At 42.0% G+C, this 23,410-nt stretch overlaps 2 protein-coding genes and 1 long non-coding RNA gene across 11 annotated transcripts in view; 2 read left to right on the forward strand and 1 right to left on the reverse strand.

The window, feature by feature from the left end:
• RANBP3L (RAN binding protein 3 like) overlaps positions 1-16,295 on the forward strand; it is a 45,541-nt gene extending 29,246 nt beyond the window's left edge. The window contains exons 12-16 of one of the 6 annotated variants that reach the window (XR_008819535.1): positions 402-522; positions 1,123-1,265; positions 4,683-4,875; positions 9,339-9,577; positions 10,806-16,295. Coding sequence is in view for 5 of the 6 variants with exons in the window: in XM_056325230.1 (XP_056181205.1) it covers positions 402-522; positions 1,123-1,265; positions 4,683-4,875; positions 9,339-9,469 (588 nt within the window). In the remaining variant the exon portion in view is untranslated. Of the gene's footprint in view, positions 1-401; positions 523-1,122; positions 1,266-4,682; positions 4,876-5,958; positions 6,043-7,490; positions 7,553-9,338 lie in introns of those variants that run through there. The other 5 variants (XM_056325235.1, XM_056325234.1, XM_056325231.1 and 2 more) reach the window with 5 other exon arrangements.
• LOC130142825 (uncharacterized) lies at positions 7,935-17,549 on the reverse strand. Its single transcript, XR_008819536.1, has 4 exons — positions 17,063-17,549; positions 10,847-10,911; positions 10,026-10,117; positions 7,935-9,377 (listed from the first exon to the last, which is right to left on the reverse strand). It is a non-coding gene; the product is annotated as an uncharacterized LOC130142825 (long non-coding RNA).
• Positions 17,550-17,877: 328 nt separating this feature from the next.
• NADK2 (NAD kinase 2, mitochondrial) overlaps positions 17,878-23,410 on the forward strand; it is a 35,097-nt gene continuing 29,564 nt past the window's right edge. For all 4 annotated transcript variants that reach the window (XM_056325526.1, XM_056325528.1, XM_056325527.1 and 1 more), the window contains exon 1: positions 17,878-18,394. In XM_056325526.1, coding sequence (XP_056181501.1) covers positions 18,014-18,394 — 381 coding nt within the window. In that variant the 5' untranslated portion in view covers positions 17,878-18,013. The remainder of the gene's footprint in view (positions 18,395-23,410) is intronic.

The following is a 23,410-nucleotide window of genomic DNA, read 5'->3' on the forward strand; positions in this document are numbered from 1 at the left end:
TCAGAACATGGAATTTTTACTCTCTTTGGAGTAGTACTCGCCTAGTAGTGGTATCCTGGCTTGTACAAGGTTTCTGAAGCGTGAAGGCATAAGACTGTAGAACACTTGCAACAAATTCAGCTGTGTTAGTGGGTATCACAGATGGAGAGTTAATGAAGATGAAATAATTGGAAAAGTAAACGGGGATTATGCTGAATGTTTTCTATGACCAGCAGAAAATTTAGAACAGATCTGGGAGCCATTTCATTTTAAGTAATAATGGTGATATATCTAAGTATCTATCTTTATATACATGCATACGGATGTATTAAAAGCCATTATCCAAATTTTAAAACCATAAAGTTTTAGAACCAATAAAATTAATATTGGCTGGCAATTTCCATCATGTATTTCTCTTTCAGATCAACTGTAAGCTGTTTGTATTTAATAAGCTTTCGTTAACCTGGATTGAAAGAGGCATAGGATCCCTGAGGCTTAATGACACTTCTAGCAATAAAGATGGAATGTTGCAGTCAAGGCTAAGTAAGAATTAAATAACAAAGTAACACATACACAAAACACTAAATGACTTGCACAATTGCTGGCCAGAATAAGTTTATTTCAGTACATTTTAAACCGAGTAGCTTGTTTTGTTTCAGTCAAGTTGCTGAAAATGTTTTAAACATTGCCTGATAAAGTTAGCTCTACTACAGACCGAGGCACTGGGCATTTTTCACTCAGTTTGTACGCTCACGCTTGGATATGTTGTTAGGTTCTGTGTATTTCTACTGCAGTGTATCTTTAGCTCAATCACCAGTCTGACAGCTTGCTCTTTGTTGATTCTGCTTTACTGGGAGCAGTGTTTCAAGCCACTTCTGGAATGTTGTTTTTACTGGGCTGTCAACTTTTGTGCTGCATTACACAATTTCAGGAGATTATTTGCTTTGTATGCCAGGTGTATTGAAAGAAATGAATATATTTGAATACTTAAAAAAAAATAAATATCTCACCATGTCAGGTTTTAGACCAAATTTAAAAGAGTAATTCATAAAAATATTAGCTGTATGTAAGTAGTTGAGAAAACTGTTGCAGTAAAAATGAAGATGGTTCCAACAACTTTTCATATAAACCTTCTTATTTCAGTTATGCGAAATCAAGGCAGCTTGAGACTGATTCTCAACACCCGACTCTGGGAACAAATGCTTATAAAAAGAGCAAACAGAAAGAACCTGTGCTTCACTGCAACAGACCAAGAGGACCACTCTGTTCAAGTATTTCTGATTCAGGTAAGCAAGAGAGAAAAACCCCATGCATTTCATCTAGGATTCTGAAGACTTGCTGAGGCTTTGGTGTTAGCAAATGGCCTTTTATGCTCTGTCAGTCTATGCTTAGCTTAGCTGTTACATGGCTTTTATTATGAAATGAGTTAGAAGTGCTGTTCCTTAGTAATTTTTTTTTAAAAAAGGTGGAAGATGGGATATGGCCTTTGGACAGACATTTCCAGACTCTGATTCATGTACCACTGATGGAATGGGTATAATTCCAGTCATATGCAGCAATTACCCTTTCTTACAGAAGCAACACTAAGAATTTCTACACAGGTAGTTACATATTTTTGAAGTTACTTTGGTACAAGGCAGCAGCTTTTTTGCCTTGGTTCTTGACACGTTGTTTGAAATAATCCATCCAGAGTAGGACCTCCATCTCTCACCTGAGGAGGACACAGATTTTTTGATGTCACCTTACGTAAGACTTGGGAATCCTGGTTTTCTCTAGCAAAAGCTGCTCAGTTGAGGATGGAAATGTAATGGATTTATTTGCAAATAAACAGCACATATGTCTCAGACTGGGGAGTGACAGCATCCACGTGAGTTTGAGGATGTCTGCAGTTTCCCCAGTAGACCTTTCTGGGAAGGGTTCAGACGCCTGGGCAAGAAAAATAAATCACCACTTCCAAAAGATGTCGCATGCCATACACAAGCAAAGCATCATGCACCATATATGCAAGCACTGCAAGTTTATCACTTCCAAACTGTGACTGACTTAGTTATGGCTGTGCTGCACAGCTGGTCTGCATGTGAGAATTAGAAAAGTTCTAGATTTCCAAATGTGCCGCACAGTTCTTCTCATGTATATTGATGTAAACATTCTGTTCTGGCACTTCTGGACAGTAAAAAAATAGACATGTTTTAGGAGACCAAGACATATGACAGCTGTATGTGTGTGGCAAGGGTTGCAGGAGGCTGCATTTACAGTTGTCACTGAGGTGGTTGGTATCCAGCCAAACTAGCACCGAGACTCTTGAGCGTGGTCAATGCGTGAGATACCCAGCAGGCATGACCTGAGCCTCGGCATGTAATCCAGGCTGGTCTAGAAGTCAGTAGAGGCGACTCCTCCAAGGCACCAACAAACATTTTTAACTGCCATTTAAATTTGTTTTTCCCATGTCAGATGAATGAATGATTGATACATTTGGTTCAGGGATGTTATCCAAAGGGCTCTTCATGAGTGAGGGAGAAGTCTCACATGATGCTGACTACAAAGCAGGCAGCTCACAAGACAACTTCGGTTGATCCTGTAGTACTCACCCAGGTCTGGGCAGAGGGGTGACCCTGCCCCCTTCCCTCATGCTTGTTTCTTCCTCCTCGCTTTTGGTGGCATTGGAATTTGTACAGCTATGAGTGAGGCAGATCAGAGAACTGGTCTGGGTGGGTTTGGTTTTGCTCGGTTAGTTTTTTAGCTTGATTTTATTCACCCTGTGATCACCCTAATGGTGGTACTGGCACAATGGGGAGGGTAGAAATGAAGAGTTGGAGGATGCTTGGAGGTGAGTCCACCGCTCTTGGCAGAAGCCAGAGTCCATATTAGATTAAAGTGACAGAGGAACTCTGGCTTTTGAATGAATGAGTAGAAAGCTACGAATAGAAATGATCAGACTGAACAGCTACCTTTTTCGTATCTATGACCCTTCGTTCCCTGAAAAGGTGTGTTATCTTGAGAGCTCAGATTTGTCCACTGAGAGTTGCATTTGCAGTTGAGACACCTAAAAACTCTGAATTTCCTTCTTCTTTGCCTGGCTGTAGGGAGAGAATTGTTTGCTCTGTGAGTCTGGGTAGCACAGAATGCTGACCTGCTGCTGCTTCCCAATTCACAGAGCTTTTCTGCCTGTACACACTGACACACATCATTCCAATCCAACAAAACGTATTTCTTCCTGTTGTCAGGTGATACAGATAGAAATTAGTCCACATGATGCAGAAGTGGAGAACTGGGCTACAGAAGACCGTATGCATTCAGTTACCCTCCGGCAGATGATCTGCTTCATAAAGTCTTGTGTAACCACACCAAGCTCTGCGGTTTATGTGTATGAAATAAACATAAACAGCTTGTTAGCCTCATACAGCTGGGACATGATTGCTGCTTTTACAGTCAGGTGTCTTCTGGTGGACTTAAGAGTTGATAAGGACTTGCCAGTGCTAGATTAAAGGTTGGACTCAATGATATTAAAAGTCTTTTCCAACCTCAATGGTTCTATGATTCTGTAAGAACCTAAGAAATCCTCTACTGGCACTTCTGACAGTGCCCAAAGGCAGCGCCTTTGGGAAGCACGGGCAAGCATGGCCACTTGGTACCGTCTGTTCACCTCATTGACCCCCAGCGTTCACCAGTGTTGTATTAGGGATGTGAGAGCATGCACCCCCACTCACTTCCTTTGCTGTCTATTTTATGGAAGTATTTTTGTAATTCTTTTTTTAAAAAACTTTTATTACTGTATTTTTGGCCTGTTGTTTTTAGTCTGTCTCCACTCTCTTCCAAGACAGCAAATTCTAGTTGTTTTTACTCACTCTGTGAAGAAGCACTTTCTTTCACACCGATCCTTTACTGCTTTAAGCGTACCCTAGTGCATTCATTTTGTGGTCTGATGAACAGCTGTACCATATTCAGTTTATCCATCAGTTATACTTTCGAAAACCTTAGTTACATCCCCCTTCTCATCCTTTTCAGACTGAAAAATCTCAACTATTCATAAGGAGCTGCACCACACCATTGATCAATTTTGGTGCCCTTCTCTTTACCTTCTTTAATTGTACTATATCCTTGAGAAGCGATGACCAGAGTGGAACACAGTACTTAGGACATGGCTGCTTGAAGTTTTTATGTACTGGCAAAATGCTGCCTTGCCTAGTTCTCAATACCCTTCTTGATGATGCTCATCTGCTGTTCAACAGTAGCAGTGGCATTTATGGTATCTTTAAAATTTATAATCACAACCATTTTTTTTTTTGTTAGGCTTAAAAATTCTTACTTATTCTGTAAACCAAAATGAAATACATCTATTAATGTTTCAGATACCTCCAGAATCATATTCCAGAATTGTCTCGAATATCAAGTACTCAGTACAAACTGAGCCGTCCTTCAGGGGAAATAATAATTTTTAAGCTTATGTTTCTTGTAACTATAAAGAAGATAATCAACAACTATATTATAAAACTCAGGCCACTTAAGAAAACTTAATATTATTTGTATTTAAATTTATTTTCTGAAATGAATGATTAAGTATGAATCTTAAAAATGGATTGTTTCTTAAAAAGAAAAGGACAAAAACCAGCTCATTACTTTTGAAAATTTCTCAGTCAGCTTCTCTGTGAAAAACACAAATTTTTCTTGATTAGTTTGGACTGTATGCATTTTATGTTCTGCAGGCAAGCTCGAAAGACACTGGATACCTGTATGCAGCAATACATCACCGTCTTGTGGCATTGCGAAGCTTTGCTGAGCAAGATCCATGCGCTAATCAAGTAGACACAGAGACAGAAATAGCTTTTCAGCCATTAAACTGTGATAGTGATGATGAAGATGACGTAAAAATAACTCAAATGAACAGCAGTGGATCTGGTAAGCCAAAATTTTCCTGGGAATGCTGTAATCCTTTCAGGGTATTTTCTTGTAAGCAGTGAAATTGCACTTTTTTTTTCATGCTGATCATAACTTTAATCTATTACAAATATCCTTTTCCAGGTAGAAGAGGGCAATTCCTTTTAATATTTTGACTTACTATTGTTAAAATGCAAGGTTTTGCCAGATCAAGTATCCACATATCTTTATAGTAGTGGAATACTCTTTTGACAAAAGGCTGAGGGTTAAGATATTTTAATATTGTCGAGCTTTACATAAAGGTTTACTCGTTATATTTCAGTAGAAATGACTAGAGGTACTGAGATACTAATTGTTCCTTGAGTAAGTACAAGCTGAGTTCATTCACATCAGTGATTAGGTAGTTACATATAGCTTAAAGCATAAAGTGGTTACTAAGGTATTTATTGCAGTGGTTAACTTCATTTAAAACACTTTATTCTTGATCAGCTGTAACAACTACCTCACTAGGAAATTTGTAGGTCAAGATTTATACACCAGTTTTGCCAGCTTTCTTCAACATAACAAAAATTTAGGCTCCTCAAAGGAAAGAATGCAACTAAAAAAAAGACAAAAGGGGTAAATACAGCTCACAACAAAGTCAACATTTGCAGAAAGCAAGACAGAAACAGTGTCAGAATTAGAAGCTTTTCTCTCTTAGCAAAAGACACATTTGCTTAGCACATTTCTGGGGCAAATTCACTTGCCTGTGCCAAACTGCTACAGTGGATAGAGGACCTGCCACTTTTCTAATAGGACTACAGCAGGCACGTTTGAGTTGTTGCTCATAGCATTATTTTCCCTCTGCCACCAAGTAACATCCTGCCCTCATATTATAAACTCTTCCTTTTAACAACTATTCAACAAGAATAAACTAATGCATGAGTTAGAGCTATAAGTGACTGTTTCCCTAAGGAAACAAGTCTCCTCTCCCCTTTAAGCAAATATATTGCAGTTTACATTGCTTGTTCCTATTCTTAAGTACATTTCAGTTGCATTCAGTGCTCTAAACAAAGCATGATGCTCTTGTAGAACATTTTCTCACAATACCTTTTTTCTCTTTAGGAAATGGGAAAATTGTTCGCTCTGAGAACTCCCCAGATTGCTCCCAGATAATCAAGCATTCCTCCTGTAATTCCTAAATAGTCTCTACTGACTTTACAAAGAGTTTCTGGTAACTTGAAAACTCTGGATGGAGCTTGATTCCTTTCCAGAATTATTGATTATAAGAACTCTTTGTTCTTTTAGGGAAAACAAAAAGGAGGGGAAAGGGAATGTCAAAGCAGCGTAGGAGCACAGATTTACAAGTTAAATATTTATTTTGATTTGCACAGACTTCTGATACAAATATTCAGATGGCAGCCAGCAAACAGATTCTGAGATATGACAGTGTCAGATGCTGTTTCTTCTTGACCTTTTAGTTTAAGCATCCGTCCTTCATTTATGTCCAGCTACTGACAGAAGTTCTAAGAATCCCTTTCAGGTGCTTTTTTTGATGACTTCTGGTGTTTCCTGCTTATCTTAATCTCCTCTATTATTCTCAGAGGCATGAGGTTTTAATTTTGCATACATTTCAGTTACCGGTATCCAAATCCCATTTTACCTGCAGACATTCACATCTTAGACACGCCTGTCCCTGAAACTCGCATTTCCAAAACAGGAAGAAAAATATACCTCATGGGTTTTGAACAGGGTGAGCTCAGTTTTAAATATCAGCCTAGAAATGTCCATTTGGACACAAGAGAGCAGATCCTGCATATTTAAAAGCATTTGTTTAAATCTTTCATTTTCATGCTTTCACTTTCATTGAAGGATGTGCATAAGTCATCTCCTTTCACTGATGTAATTCAGTTTCAGAGATTACCTCTCATTAAGACCACATAAATGTTAAGAAGTGTAAGTTCTCAGTGACTGTTTTATTACAAGAAAGACAATTAGAAAGGTATACTTTCTGCATTTTATTGCATTCCATTCTACCTGGTTTTTCTTAAAAAATTATAGTTGTCTCTTAACATAAGCAATTTCCTCCTTGTTAAATAGAACTAACACAACTCCCTAGATTATGCTATATGTTTCATGACACTGTAAAAGACATGAAAAAAATAGGCAAGAATTATCTTTAGTGCTACAGACTGAAGGAAGTAAATATGATACACATAATAAGTAACATGTTATGAACATTAAAGTGATTCTACATGTTTGCAAGACATTTTTGTAAGAATTTTTCAGACGCAGTTCTTCACTGTAACATCCACAGGATGTCAATACTGCACAAAGACAGTGTATAAAGTAGCAGAGATATTTCTACCATTTTACAAATTCAGTATAGAAATTTATTCCAGTATTATTAAAATTTTTAATTGAATTGCTTTACTTTCAACTAGAGAGACTAATTTCATCATAAAGTCCATAACAAGTAAGTTGCTATACATGATATTTTTATCAGAGCATATTTCACCAGTTACAGTTGAGATATTTTTAACAACAAATTGTTCTGTAAATCTAAGTGGAGAGAAATAGAACAATTAATCTTTAAACAAATTTTGGGAGTAGATGGCATCAATAACTCTCTGGGAGGTATTTATCTTTTCCCACAGACTACCAAGTGAGCTGAGGAGATTAATTTAGACTAAACAGAAAACTTGTAGGCTGACCAACGGTAAGGAAATCTCTTCCATTTCTTTCATTGCTAACTCATTTCTTAAGTATTTTAACTGTTTGCTGCCAGGTGTATTGATTACACATATGAAACATTTTTTCACTAAATAGTTTAATGAACCAAACCATGAAAAGTGCTGCTATGACAATGTGTGAATGATTAGAACAAGAGTGCTCCTTTCTGAAGGAAATGCTACTGCTCTCAGTTACATGACTCTCCCCTTTTGTTTTCCCTCTCCTTGGACTTATAAACCTTACATTCTTGGCTGTGTGGGATAATCACCCGAAGCCAGTGTCAGGTTCCACTGTCCCACAGAGAGAGGGAGGAGTTACTTAGATTTGCTGATTCCCCTGGTTGGATTAAGATGAAAGGACACCAAAGGTCCACAAACACAAGGTCTTTATTCTGGGCTCACACAATGAAGTGGCAATAATAACATTTGGCAAGCCTTGTAGGGAGGAGGGGGTGTGTGAGGGAAATCAAGTAAAAGAAGGGGACAGAGAGAGCGCACACAAAGCAGAGGGAATTCACCAATCCTGGATCCAGCATTGGTCTGGCCAGCAGGGTGTCTGGTGCAGAGTCCCCAGAACCTTTGGAGAGTTCCCCTTTATATATGGTCTTTCCCCCCCCACACGCCCCAACATGCCTTCTCTGCTTTTTGTGCAAATTAGCTTGCATATGTAGATTTGGTTTCCAGAACATTTGCCTTTTGAGGAAGGGGCTTCATGAGTCGGGGGTACACCCTCCCCTACCTCTGCACAGTGACCAACAGTCAGGCAGGCCTCTACCCACCTGCATTTCAGTTTATCCTTAGAGTGTTGCCATATCCTCAAGTGGACTGGCTGGGTTGTCTCGATCTCTGCAGTTGCCTCACTGTTTGAGACAAACTTCTCAGCACAAACTTCTCAGTTCTTTTTGGGTACTACAGCCAGGCATATAGAACAGCCCAGTAGTGGAGGATGGTCTCCTGGTAGGCAACAAGTTGTATCTGACCCCTGTGGATAAAGAGGGCCGAGCACCTGCACCCCATAGGTCTGTGTCTGGGGTGTGTTCTGCAATGAGTAACAACATCAAACTGTTGCCAGTACCTCCTCCTGCTTTGATAATAGATCTCAGCCATCAGTTTGGGGCTTTCCCGTATGTTGGCAGCCCTGTGTCAGGTACCTGTGCAAGACAAAATCTTCTGACTTCTGTTGTTTAAGCAGCTTGACGACACAATTACAAATTTGGCACATGGGAGTACTGAGTTGCACTGCTAGTATGGTATTGAATAGACAGTCCTCTAATGTAGACACTGTGCAACGCTTGCAGGGTGCCCGTCTCTTTCCACTGGCAGCACAAACAAACAAGATTTCTGTGTCAGGCTCAAAAATACATCCTGCCAGAACATGTATCTGGTAAAGCCCCAGCACTGAAGCTTGCCATTGGCAGCAGGTATGAGGAAGTCACTACTTAGACCCTAAGTGACTAAGATGTCTCCAAAAATGTTACTCCTTCCTTTTGACACTTCTAAGACATGTTTCTGTGTTTTCTTCATAGCCATAAGGAGATTCTGTCTTTGCTCCAAAGGAATGCATTTTGTTTACATTTAAAAATATGTCCATCAGTGTCATGAGAAATAGCACAAGATCCCTAAAGTGTTGTAACCCTGTTAGTATTTAGAGAGACACAAGGCATTTCTTTCGCAGAGGAGTACAAAATGTCAGTCATAGTAGTAAAATAGCATGGGACTATAGGTAGGATGGTTCCTGTAATTTCTGTTCTTTTGCCTTTTCTGATTTTGCAGGAATTTGTTTATTCGTATCCCTGAGGGGGAACAGAGAAGCTGGAAAAGTACATGCGGGAGACAAGGATGACAATGTCACTAGGCAAAGAAATGCGTTATGCATTATTTCTTACACTGCACCTCAGCAATAACTCTTAAATCTTCTCCTAACTTCATCCTGATTGAGGAATCCTCTCTTTTGATTGAGGTGTCCTCTCTTTCCTGGCATGGAATTCAAAGATGCTGGAGTCTGGGACTAAGTAAGTCCCAGGAAGTCCCTCCATACATAGCCATAGACCTTAAGAGAAGACCATAGTCTGTAAAGTCGTAGTGTGTCCCATATGGGTCCACTGAGAATTGTATGGATTTTGGAGACTACTGCTGTTGAGAGCTGGACAGTATCATATCAGAGAAGTGCAGCCTTTATTTTGTTTTAGAGACATCTTCTAGTCCACTATACATGTACCTCCCATGTTGGCCTCATTAGGACTTGGTTATCTGCTGGTGTTTATTAAGATTTAAATGTTATGAGAGCTTTTTTTATTTTTAAGTAAAATACTTTCGAAGTTTTTAAAGGAACTCCTGTTAAGCAACACCACAAGAACTCCTGAAAAACTGATTTGTTTGATATTTCTTGTCAATTTAATTTGAATTCTTATCAGTTTTTAAGGGTACCAAATCATAAGTCTAACACACACACATACATACCTGACAGTGATTAAAACTGAGGAAAAGTTAAGAATTAACTTCTTTGTTGGAGTCCAAGTTGCTGTATTCTTTCCAGCAGATACCAGTATCATCTGAAGCACAGAAGAAAAGAAAACTTTCTGATTGGCTTTAAATACTGACATATATGTAATGTGTAATCAGGAAAGAGAGGGGGAAAATCAGATTTAATGTTCTGACCAACGCAAGGCCTTTCATTTCACCTGTAAGAGGTTTAAAACTTTTAGTAGGTATTCAGTGGTGGGTAAATTGTAGCAGCAATTTTTAAACACTGTGATAGTGATACCATGTGTCTGGCATTAGTGAGCTGTATCTATACTTTATGCAGATGCATCAAAGTCATAGAGATAACACACCACAAGCACTCCTGGGTACATTCTCATGACTAGTGAGCTGTTTGAAGATGTGCTGGATTTCTCACAGTTTACTGAACATCTGTTTCGAAGTGCTAAGACAGTGTTCCCCATATAGAGCGAGATGATTTGCGTCCCAGGCACATTGTCCTATCTAGACACCTGAATCCTTAGTGCTTATGTGCTTGTCTTTATCGACATGGGGGGTCACAGTCTTCACTCACTATTCACATGCTCAAATATTTGTGAATAATCCTGTTATCTAGTTAGATATTTACCTAAACCAGGAACTGATCATCTCCAAACTTTAACCTACTGCTTTGGTATTATGAAATGCTGGATTCTTTCAAAACATGAATATGCTCAAATAAGCAAGATTGCTTAAAAATTCTTTTTTGGATCATTCTAGATGGAACCGCAGGCAGTCTGTAGTCTGCTCATGACACCTACCACAGGTTACAACAGCACAGCCGGGAACTCATCTTCCCAAAACGTCTAAGCTGAGTCATTAGAACCTGAAAGGATGAAATCAGATGCCTTTTGTTTTATGACTTCTAAGCAAAGATTAATTTTAGTGACAGCTTAAGTTTAATACATTGAGAAAGAACTTGAGATGCACTTTGGAGGACTCCAGTCGGCCTGCTTTTGCACTGCAATGGGAATGACACAATGGCTTTCAATATTCACAAAGTGTTAAAAAGGCTACAGATTTTAGAATTAAATATATTTAGATGCATTATTAAAGTAAGGACTTTTATAGGAAATAAATGTGTATTCATCATATTGATGGATAAAACCACATAACCATGAAGTAATAATATACGTGAAGAGATATTTGTTACTTTTCATCTGTTATTTAAAAGATTGGATAGCTTTAAATTTGGCTTCACTGAAAATATTTATTTAAAATTCTCTGGTAACATTCAGCATCCTGTTTGTAAGTACACACAAGCAGAATTGGGAGTGCCAGATTAGCATGACCAAGGCCTACAGAAACCACCTTCATAACAAGTTTTTTAGTTTCTTTTGAAAAGATCTGGAGTTGTATACTTTTTTGTAGAATTTTTTTAAAGGGCAAAGGACCACGATCTGCCTTTACAGTCATAAGCACCAGGAGAACTCACTGTGAAGAACTGCAGGCCACTTCTAGGGCACATATAATCTTTAAAATCTGAAAGTGTTTCTGCCTGCACTCATCAACACCTTTTCAGTTACAGAAAACAAGAACTATTAATTGTCCATTTGATATACACAAATAAACGTATGCACAGTATAACTGGATATCTGCATCAATGTTTCTTGTAAATGTGTGAGATTATCTGAGATTATTTCTGATTTAGCTGTAGCTAGCCCTAAACAGCATCATTCATTGAAACAGATGAGTATGTTACACATCCTAATGTGTTCAATAATCCCAGCAGCCCCAGACCCAGTCACTCTGTAAAAGTGATTCCACAGACTACTGCCTCCTGTCTAACCACTCTCACAAGGAATTAGAAAACTCGATTCTCTCTAATGCCACATATCAATTAAGACTTACTGGATCATTCTTAAGCACATGCAAAGTACAGATGCCATTTTTGCTCTGTTTTCTATTCTTTCTGTCAAAAAGATAAAGAAGATATGTCTGTAACCATTCTGCTGCAACTCACTGCTGCCTTGTGTATTGTTGGATACAAAATATTATTTCTTTGTCATCCTCGGAGCTGAAAAAATGTTCTGAAATATGTGAAGTCCTTTTAATTAAGGTAGTTGTAATGATTTCTCAATCTTAAAAGCTGCATCACACCTGAAGAGTCAAATTACAATTTAGTTTTCCTGTCTGAACATAGGTATGCACTTGGAAGAGTACCAGCTTCTTCCCGAGTTCTCAGTGCCCTGCAGCATCCAGGTGAAATTTAACTAGCATTTAGGATTATGCTGAATCCTAAATAGCCTGCCAAAATTAGCATTTTGTCTGACATTGATGTAGCATCTGGATGACAGTAAACTGAAGTGGGACAGGATTTTTGCCTTCAGGAAAAGGGGAGTACTTCACAATAGAGCACTAGTGTCAAATAGTGAAGCACTTGGGTTTCTCTTTGACTCTTCGCCTGCTAATAACAAAAATGTTCTTTCCATAACTAGCTGTACATTTTGTCCTTTCTATCAGCCTCACTCCTGACCACAACAATATTTGCATCACTGACCTTCATATTTCATTGCTGCAACTCATACTCAGGAACAAAGCTCCATGTTATAAAAACTTCAGCAGCTGTTAAACACAGCAGGCAGGCCTATGTATTTAGCAACAGGTCATGGTGATAACTTTGCCCTGGAGTTCAGCCGGCTGTGCACTGAATGCAGAGTTTGATTTCAAAGTCTGTCCTGATAATCAAAGCCTTACATGAAACAGGATTTAAGCACCACAGTGTCATGATATCCCTCTAAATTCTACTACAGCTGTAAAATCCTTTGCAAATGCAGGAGTGTTCCAGGGCAGGCACAACCGAGCTTTTGCAGACATAGGACTTAAACATTGTCATTTGCTCCCACAGCATAAGGAACAAGACTTATGATCATTCACAAATAAACTCTCTTCTGACCTGTCGCTTCCCAAGTTCATTACATATATACACAAGTATACACAACACATGCTCGTGTGCACACAGACACAGACACTCTCAAATATGAAGCTAGGTATCCTAAGAACTGAGGAGGACAAGAGATGTTTTAACTATTTTGAAGAGTTGGGATGCTGTGGTAATAGAGGACATATAAACACATGTATGTGCAGACATATTTAAGGTATGAATTTTTACTCTTGAGATCCTAATTATTTATTCTCTTAAGTCTCATTGCACTAAAATTCCTTGTTTCTCATGACTGAAGGTATACTAATATGTAATATATTAACTTGGTTTTAAAAATGTAAAGTTTGTAATTTTATGACAGCCAGAGCAATTTCTATGCCTGAACATAAAATTTTCTTACAGCTGTAAACTGTGTCTGACTAGTTTGTCTTGTTTTGTGCCCTAGTCAGAGCTTCCTGCAGACAGTTCCTTCCACACTGCAGAACTTCAAGCCTGCTTTCCTAAGGACACAAGATTTAAACAGTGTACTCTGTCCATCTATGTGTCAGACCCACTTCAAGCTCACTGTTCAGTTTCAGATAAATTGGACATGAGGTAGAAAGCTCAAAGGCAATTTTAAGTTCTTTATGAAAACTGGTGGTTGTTGAGTGGCTGAACTTAGAGGCAGGTATCCTCTGAGGAAGAAGTTTCAGGGTAAGCCTGGTATTTTCTTTGAGGCCTGTGGGGCTGAGTGGTACATTGTTGCTTCTGAACAAGCTGCAGCATTTGCTGGGAAGTAGGAGAAAGAAACTTGTGCAATAATGGATACCTGCCGTTATTGTGGCTTGAAAAGGGTTGTAGGGACATGACCCAAATCCATATGAAACTAGATGTCATTAATTTGCTGTTTGTAGAGCAACCTGTCCTATATTTTGGGGTTTTTTTCAGATTGTTGTTTACTTACTTATTTCTAACAAATCCCAGTGATTAATTTATATACATAAGGGGTGCAGAGCTGGAATCTCTTATGTATTAGTGCAGTTGTTTCTGAAAGAGGGAAAAGTAACGGCTCCTAATATAAGGATACATATGCAGATATCTGCCACTAAGATTATGAGTTTCTAGCAAAATCTGCCTGGATGAGATAGTCTAAGTGGCTTATTTTAAGTTCTGGAGGTGTTTGTATCTCTTCCGAAATCTTCTCACTCAGGTTTTTATGTCATGATCTTTAGTGACCTCTGAATTAGTTTTGACAAACTGTATGAAGCTAAGAGCTTGGTAGTGTCTGTTATTGAGAGAATGAGTACAGGGAAGACCTTGAGCACTTTGATACTACTTTCAGTACTAATGAATTTATGACAGCCTGTATGACATGGACAGGAAGAGGAAAAGCATCCTCTTTTCCTTAAGTCAGTTTTAGAGGACCTACACTGGGGCATGCTGGCAAGAAAATCTAGAAAAAGCATACATTGCTTGTTCTAGAGCAGTTGCCTGTCTAAAAAGTGGAGTTCAGATTCATGAGTTTTTTTTCACAGTGAAGTTCATCTTAAAAAACATTGTGTCTGCAGCTGTTTGAACATACTCGCATTGCTTCTGAAATGGTGAAATCAGTTAGTCCACTTCAAGGATGGTGTAGTTTGCTTTGCACAAGCAAAGAGTGGGAAGAAAAGTAGAAAAATAAAGTTCTGCTAATTATAACATGTTCTAATGAAAGTGTGGACAAGAAAGCGTGCCTCTTCTCACTGGTCTTTTGTGATTTTTTTTCCAATAATTTGCATCCCCAAGAATAACTGCATTTATTTTGCTTTTTCTGAAGCATCCTCCTCTATTTCGGAATTTATGAAGTGAAGTATATGGCCCAACTGTGTAATCACTGATGAGGGTACCTATGTTGCAAGCAAAATGCAAGCACACGTGGATAGAACCTAGGATGAGAAATTCAATCCAACTACACCTACTGATGTGTTCATCTACCTGCCTTGTAAGGTGTGTTGCACAAGTGTGACATGTTCTCCAAGTATTAGTCTGGGGTTTTCCTCCAGATAACCAGCATTAACAGCTGTGGTCAGCTGGGCTCAAAATCTAAGGGCTCAATTTTGTGAAATGTTATAGTGATGGTCTGTTTACCTCCTCCTCTGTGAATGCAACACTGGTGGCATTAACATTTCAACACAAAGATAGTGCTATCATTTTCAGGTACCACTAGTACTTTTAGGGGCATATAAATTAAGTCTAGAGAATGTAAATGCAAATGATTGGATTAGTTAATTATATAACTGGTTATTAATTAAATGATCACAAGAAGGCATTACAGCAATAAAAACTAGAAACGAACAGTTCTCCTAGACTATAACTGCACTAGAAGCAGTATGTGCCTTCCTTTGGAGACATTATGCAAAACTGCCCATAGTCTTGCATGGCGAGTTTTGTAGTTATTTTAACAACTTGGGAATAATACAGTATTTACATAGAATTTTTTCCAGTTACATTGTTTTGTGACACAGAATAGATTATTTTAAGTTTATTACATAGAGGATGCTTAAAGTCCACTGTCTTGGAGAATGTAAAGCTAAGGGTGCCTGGTTTTCTATGGATTAGTGTCTTGAAATTTACCTCATGTATTATAACTAACTCCTTGGTGTCTACAATGGGCATTACTCTGAAACATTTTCCTTACTGCAGGCAGTATTGAGGTGTCTGTTTCCATGAGGAATTTTTAAGTACTTTGTGCCCAAAACAAAGTTGGCTGTGGTCAGCCACAATAACTTTTGAAAGTTATTACAGTAGGAATTCACCCCTACTCCATACTTTTATCCTATAAGAATACCAGGCTAAAATGCTTGTGCTTATTAATTTAATTCTGTATTAACAGATCTGTCCCTTAATGCACTGGGTATATTGCTCTGAAGATGGGGCATGAAGACATGTCACAAGCTGTGAATGTATGTCAAAATAAGTAAAGCATCATTTGACAGATAGAAAAGGTGTAATAAGGGAGAGGTTAAGTAGTGCCTATTGAGCATTTTATAAGTAGGCCATTTACAAAGTAAGATGCAAACTGTAAGTAACATTCCACGAACTCTGTTTTATGTGTTATGGGAAGTGTAAACCTTTTTCCACATAGATAATGGGGTGTCAGATGAGCTCTGTACTCTTCAGCTAGGCTGTCAGAGACTTCTTGCTGGGAAGCCTGAATGAATTGCTTTCATGCTCCATCCCTCCGCTCTGCTTCCAAAACATTAAGATACCATCTACTGTTTTGAATTTACATTTTAAAATATGTATTTCATATTTAATGCTTATAATGCTTGCTGTGGGTATCAATTCAAAAGACCATAACATGATAATTGCATGGCCTCAGAATATTTTGTTCCATATATTGTTCCACATTCAAGCTTGCCTTAGTGGTTGAAGCAGATTTGTTTTTCAAAGATGAAACCAGTTCAATATAACTAGGTACTACATGAAGCACAGGATCCTACAGCAGCAGCTCAATGATCAAGTAAGTTACAAAACAGATACCATTCAGAACAGAGCTGTAAATTTTCACAACCTCTTACCTCCTCTTGGGTCTCCGGGATCTTGTACCTACTGCTTTGTACAATCCAAAAGTTAATGGTTATACAGAATGAGGTATTTTCTGGTTAGCAAGGGAATTAGTAATGTTTAATTACTCTCCTGGTAATCTGGCTTGTGGTAGTTTCCTTCAAGGCTAAGCTGATCAGTAGATAGAAAATCCTCCTACCCGTCTGTGAAGACTGGATGGAGCTTTTGTATTGTTATACAAGAGCAGGGAAGGGCTGAATGGCTTAGCTAGTCTCATTTCCTAAGACTCTTAGCAAAGCACTCTAGCAGGGTGCTGCATTGACAGGTAAACAGCTGAGGCTTCAGTTCCCACAGCGAGAGGCTCTAACTTCCCGCAGGGGAGGAACAGGCACAGGGTGAGTAATGAAAAAAACGTGCATGAATGAGGCTTTCAGTGCAGAAGTAGTCTGTGAAAGTCAATGCCTGCAAAGGCAGCTATTAATAATGATTTAAAAACCGCACAGTATTTCTGGATAGCTTGCTCATGATATGAAAAAGTAACTCGGGATCTATTTACTTTTTTTTTTACCTGGACTTGCAAAGCGCTGGCTCACATGCCCTCGCAGCGCGGCTGCACAGGTGTTTCCCCACACCTGCTGCTCTCACCCTGCTGCCTCTTCCTGCGGCTCCTCAGAGACCGCGATAAATGCGGGAATGAAGACCAGAATAGTCATGAATAAGAGATGGGCTTCCCAAGCGTGTTTCTCTCAGATCCTGATGAGATACGGTACCTAGTCCTTTAAAACACAGAACCTGTTTGCTTTTCCGACACCTTCAGCGTCCTTTTCCTCAGGGGAGTTTACCGAGGGAGCACGCCAGGCCCGCTGCGAAGCACCTCCCCGCCCGCCAGGCTGCCGCGGCCTGCAGAGGGCCGGCTCCCCTCCCCACCGCCTAACGCAGAGGACGCAACCGGCTTGATTTTACAGCCCCTTAGCACAAAAGCAGGCCGAGCGCAAGGCGGCCAGGGAACATCGCGGGCGCCCCCGGGGGGCGGTGGAGCCGCGGCAGCCCGGCGGCGGCGGCCCGGCCCCTCCGCGCGACCCCTCCCCTCCCCCGCCTACGTGCCTACGGCCCCGTCCCGCCCGCCGGCCCCGCGCGGCGCCAGGCGCGCCAGGCGCGTGCGCACTTCGCGCTCCCCGGGAGCTGGAGGGGGCGCGGGCGCGCGCGCCACACGCCGTTCCCGCCTCCCCTCCCGCGGGCCGGCGCGGTTGGTCGAGCAGTGCGCATGCGCATCTCGCGCTGGAGCGCTCCCCGCCGCCCCAGCCCCGCCCCCGCGGCGGGTGGGTGCCCACCGGCGCTCTTCCCTATTGGTGGAGGCGGCGCCTGCGTGCGGGGAGGGGCGGGGCGCCGCCGCGCGGCCGTGACATGTGTGCCGATCGCTGCCCGGGAGCGGAGGCAGCCTTAGAGTGGGGGCGGCCGCGCCGGGCATCGCTGCGCCCTCCCGCCCGCCCCCGTCCCGGGCGGGGAGCGAGCCCGGGCGATGGCCTCCGCGCGGGGCTTTCTCTGCGGCTACTTCTGCCTGGCCAGCCGGGCCGCCGCCCGCCGCTCTCCGCCGCTATGCCAGCGGGCGGTGGGCGCTTCCTCCGCCCTGTCGGAGCTGCCGCTGCTCGGCGGCGCCAGCCGGCGCCTCCTCGCCCTGCGCGGGCTGAGCCTCGCCGCTCGCTGTCTGGCGGCGGGGCGGGGGGCGGCGGCGGGGCCCGGGCCGTGCGCGCCGCAGCGGCGGGGCTGCGGCGGGCTGGGAGCGGCCGGCGGGGGGTTCCGGCCGGCGCGGGTGGCGGTGGTGGTGAAGACGACGCGGTACGAGTTCGAGCAGCAGCGGTACCGCTACGCCGGGCTCTCCGAGGAGGACCTCAAGCAGCTGGTGAGCGGCGGGAGGGGCGGCGGCCGCGGCCTCCCCGGGCGCTGCCGCTGGGGTGGCGGCGGGGCCGGGCTGTGGGGGCGCGGGGAGGCTTCACCCGGGCCGGTGCTCGGGCCGCGGAGGGCCCGCGGGGCCGGGGCGTGCGGCGTGCCCCGGGGCTTCCCCTCGCCCTGGTGCGCGGCCCGGCGCCGTAGGGCGGGGGCGCGGTCGCGGTCCCCGCTGTGCAGGTGCCGCCGCCTCCCGGGCCCGGCAGCCCGGCGCTGGGGGCGGCAGGCGCGTGGCCTGGCGAGGGGCTGCGAGCCGCGCCGCTTAACCGCGCCTCGCTCATCTATTGCAAATTACCGAGGGATTTGTGCAGTAATCGCGTTTGGGCTTGATCCTCGCAGTGATGCCAGCAGTCTTCAGCAAGCCGGAGGCTGTTTTCTGGCAGTATAGAGAAGTGCTTGCTGTGGAAAGCACAGTGTTGTGAAAATCTCCTCTGAGACTTGGAGAGGAGGACCCCTTGCCTTCTCCTTTCCTTCGTATCCTTGCCTGGCTTCCTCACTTCAGGCGTTTTCCTAACAACTCCTCCACCAGCCAGACCTCTCATTCACATTCACCTGTGTTGCTATGGGCTTGAAAAGCCTTTTTTTTTTATTTTGGTGTTTAGGAAATAATTCAGTACAAAACCAGCTGGCTGTTCCATTAATGAAGGTGTGCTGAGGAAAGCAGGTGTCTGTAGGAATTGATAAATGCACCCAGTGTCTCATGTCTTCGTCTCCACTGAGCTCACTGGCCCCATCCTGTCCTCCATATGCCCCATGACTGTCTCCTTCCAGTGCTTATCGGCCACAGGTGGGCTAAAGGATGGTACCCGCTGAAGTTACGTTGGTTGCCAGCAGTCTGTGCAGACCAGATTGTATGAATTTGTATTATTGTCTTTATTTCGAGTAAGACCGTTAATTTGGGTCCATCTGGAAGTATTTTAGACCTCTATTCATTTGCAGTGTTTGGATTAAACTTGCAAATGTGCTTAACTTATGTATCATAAACAAAGGCTATGGCTGCATAGTGTTGCTTTGTAAAGCACCAGGATAAAAAGTGTAGTATCTAAAGCAAGATAGTTCTTACATTTTTCTGAATACTTCAGTAGGTCATCCACCTCCTACGGAATTCTTATCCAAACATTTTACGTACTTTGTCAAGTTCTCTAGTCAAGTTCCTTATGGCACTGAGTTTAATATGGAGACATCAGCCAGTGTTCTTATTCTCACCTATGTGTAGGTTGCTGTTGCTGAGGTGTACGTCCTTTCATATGGTCACTGTGGAAAAGCAGCATCTCTCACAGCTCATCTGTAAGACTGCTTTTCTGTCTTTGTTTAAGCTTCTCTTGAGGAAGCATTTCTTGCTGTTAAGTATAGAGAATCAGGTTGTCCTCAGTGTGCAGCTAAAACAAAGAACACCAAAATGGCCTGTTTGGTCACCTTTCTCTAACCACTTGTGTACACGCAGGAGTGGGACAGTCAGTGAGCAGTGTTGTTAGCGTTGCATATTGCTAAAGGTACTCTTTTGACTAAATGCAGTGATAGCTGCAATTTTACTTATCACAAGAATGCATGTTTTGCATGTTTGGTACCTGTATCAGTCTGAAGTAGTTGCAGAAACACCTTAGAGTTTGTCCTTGTGGAGAAACTTACAGGTATAAGATAATTCTCCATATTTGGGAGAATTCCAGAATTTTTATTAGGACTGGCACTTTTTTCAATCTAGCTTTACCTTGAAAAATACCTCCATGTGAAGAATTGCAGCAGTAAACCTCAGTGTTGCCAGGTAAGACAAAACCTACCTTCGTTAACTATGTGTAGCAATATTCAGTTAGACTCTTGCTTGTATGGGTGGGAATACAAAGATTTGTGCAAGAACACACTGAAAAGCTCTTAAAGAATTATGTATTTGAAATGGGAGTTAAGAGAGTGAAAGAATTCCCCTTACTGTCTTTTTTCTCACATTTTTTAGCTGACCTGTAAAAATTTCTGTATTTACATTCTGCCGTGTGGTCTCAAATTCCACACCTTCCCCCCAAAAAAAAATTTATTAATAATATTTTTGAGTTCATGGCAGCCTCAGTAAATACATTAGGTGAAGCTTCAAAAGACTCCCTACCATCTCTGTTGAGGACCTTCTTAGCAGAGTGATTGCTGCTAAGTGTCCTTCCCCCAGTGTGCCAAAACCTTTGAGGGCAGCTTGGGAGCACGGTGCTTTTTGCTTCCTGAGATCAGTTGCACTGTGTTCCCTGTCTCTCTGCTTCTCCTGTGGAGACTTCTGAAGCTGGTCCCAAGGCAGCAGGTCTCAGAGATGAGGCCAGACTGCCCTTGGATGTGTGGCAAGTCGCTGCTACCCAGGGTGATGCTCAGTTTATCCTGAAGGTTGTGAACTGAAGCAGTCATGAATCTGACCAGGAGCTTGGTTATGCTCAAGGATCACACAGAGGGCAGGGTGGCACTTGAGGCTCCCGTGAAAGCCTGCTGTTGGGGTAGCAGCAAAGAGTGAAAACGAAGGCATATAGGAAAGGTTTGGCTCACTTGGGGGTGGTGGTGGGGATTGTGTTACATAGCAGGGGCTCAAGCTCAGGTGACCCTGGAGGTGGCTTGTGGTGTAGCAGAAGAGGAGCAGGGTGCTGTTGCAGTCACAGATACTCATGTCCAGACGTTGGCTATCTAATAGAGAAATTCAATTTGAAGGCAGTGTTGGAGGTTTAGATTTGAGGAGCCGTACCTGGGTTTGTTTGCTTACTGGTTGTGGACAGAGGAGATGCTTGCAAGTTCCCGGAAGGTAACTGGTGTCTCTACTTGGAAGCTTCAGATTTTGGTATAGCACAAATAATGATCATTGTAGGCGTGAGCAGATCGTGGGCTTGTGCCTGATCACAGTGACAGAAGAGCAGACCTGATCCTAGCTGTTGCAATTAATGTGTTTGTGTATTAAGACAGAAAATGTGGTAAGTCACTTAATGCAGAAGTGACACTACCTGTGTGTGCGGTGCGCCTTTGGGCGCACATCCTAGTAATGTGGTTTGTTCCATATTTGGGAAAGCTGAAGAAGAATCACTGGCATACACCAGTAGATATAAAGATGGGATACAGATTAGAGCATGTATCATATATATGATATACTGTGTAAATCACGGTATATTCCAAGAAGCAGAATATCGAAGCTGGCTGGCTGGCACTTCTAATAGCACCTGTGGCCTTTCTTTTTGAACACACCTACGGAGTTGTACTGTACAAACACTATTAAATGTTGCAAAGTCAAAGGTGCAGGGTCATGATTCCTGAATTCTTTCTCTGTGCAAACAGACAGGAGAGGTGAAGAAGCAGTCCAGACAGCAGAAGAGCAGAACAGATGGGGAAGAGACGGAGAGCCAGGGCAAACACTCAAAGAGTTTTTAGGAGATCTGTGAAGGATTAAATCTTTCATTGCATCTCTACACGCTTTATGTGTTTGCTCCAGGTGGTTGTTTTTATTTACATACCTTGTGGCAGATACTCTTACACACTTACAGGTGAGTCTTTTAAATCTGTTTATAAATGTACTTAAACACATTTGACTATCATTATCAGTATTCTAATTCTGAAAAGCCTAAAGCACTCTGAACAATGTTGTATGAGGCTTTTTTTTCCCAGACTCTTTAGTTCAGAAGGGAGATTAGAGGCTTATAAAAATGAGAGATTTCTCTTCTGATACCAGGAAAGAAAAATACCCCAGCACTGTTTGGTTTTTTTTTAAAGTGTTGCATCAGTAAATTCTGTGCATTAGATCACACAAGGAATAAGTTTGTTTGCCTTCATGACAGTTAAAGAGACTACTTGATTTCTAACACTTGCAGTTACCAGCTTTAAGTTAAATAAAAACCTAGTAATTTTCTAAGCTCCTACAAACAGTTTGCTTATCAGAAATGACAGCAATTTGCATTTTTTCTGACCTGGTTATTGAGACTGGCATCTAAATGTGGCTGCTTACAAAATGAATAATCCAGTCAACTAATGCTGAAGGCTACAGTATGTCCTCACTATTTATTTCACCCAGCAAACCCATCCAGAGCAAGCATTGCTGTTGTCCTAGTATAAAGAGAACGTTATATGAGAGAACTTAATATCCCAGTAGTCAAGACAGATAATTTCCTGAGCCCTGGGGTATTTTTTGTTGTTGTTTGATAGTGCAGTTGAGATGCAGCTGCCAGCTTCTCTCAGCTGTTGGGTGTTTAGGGAAGATGACCAATTTTGCTGTCCAAACACACTCATATGCAGTTTTAATTACATTTGAAAATACCTTGTCAGTGAAAAGCTACGTTTGTTTTAGCCTTAACTGGAGGAAAATGGTTCTGTGTGAATCACAGCTGGTAACAATGTTGTGGCTGGTTTATATGTCTTTACTTTTAGCAAGGAGTTGGAGGTTTGGAACAAGTTTTGGCTTTTTTTGGACCACTGCAACAAATTGTCAGGTGTGGTCATCTCAGAAACCTGAAGCTGGTATGGCTTTCTTGAAAACTGGTGTCTGGGTAGGGTAGACATAACCTGTCAGCAGGATATTGCCTCCCATGAAAGAGGCACAATGTGAACTCCATCTTCAGCATAGGGTTCCAGTAACATACTGGGCAGGGCTGGTCAGGAGGGAGTGTTTCGCAGCAGGTGGGAGAGCTTCAGCAGGAGTTCATATGTTGTGCACCAAAACAAAACCCACAGAACTGTGGAAAGAACACTACTCCCCCCACCCCCGCCCCGTTCCTGATTTGGGTGCTTACAGCACCAGCTCTTACTAATCAGCACATTAAGGTTTTCATGTTTCTTAGAAAAATCTGTCTTGGGGGGAAATCTACTATTGTACCTGTAACTTGATAGGTGATTTTTTTTTTCTTTACCTTCTTTTACATTAAATGATGAAATACACATTTTCATTATCCCTTTTGAATTACCTCTCCTAACTGCTAGCGTTTCAAGCTTGTGAATGTTACACAGCCACCCCAAGGTAGTCTTTTAGAAG

This window comes from Falco biarmicus, chromosome Z (genome assembly GCF_023638135.1).
Source record: "Falco biarmicus isolate bFalBia1 chromosome Z, bFalBia1.pri, whole genome shotgun sequence".
Lineage (NCBI taxonomy): Eukaryota > Metazoa > Chordata > Aves > Falconiformes > Falconidae > Falco > Falco biarmicus.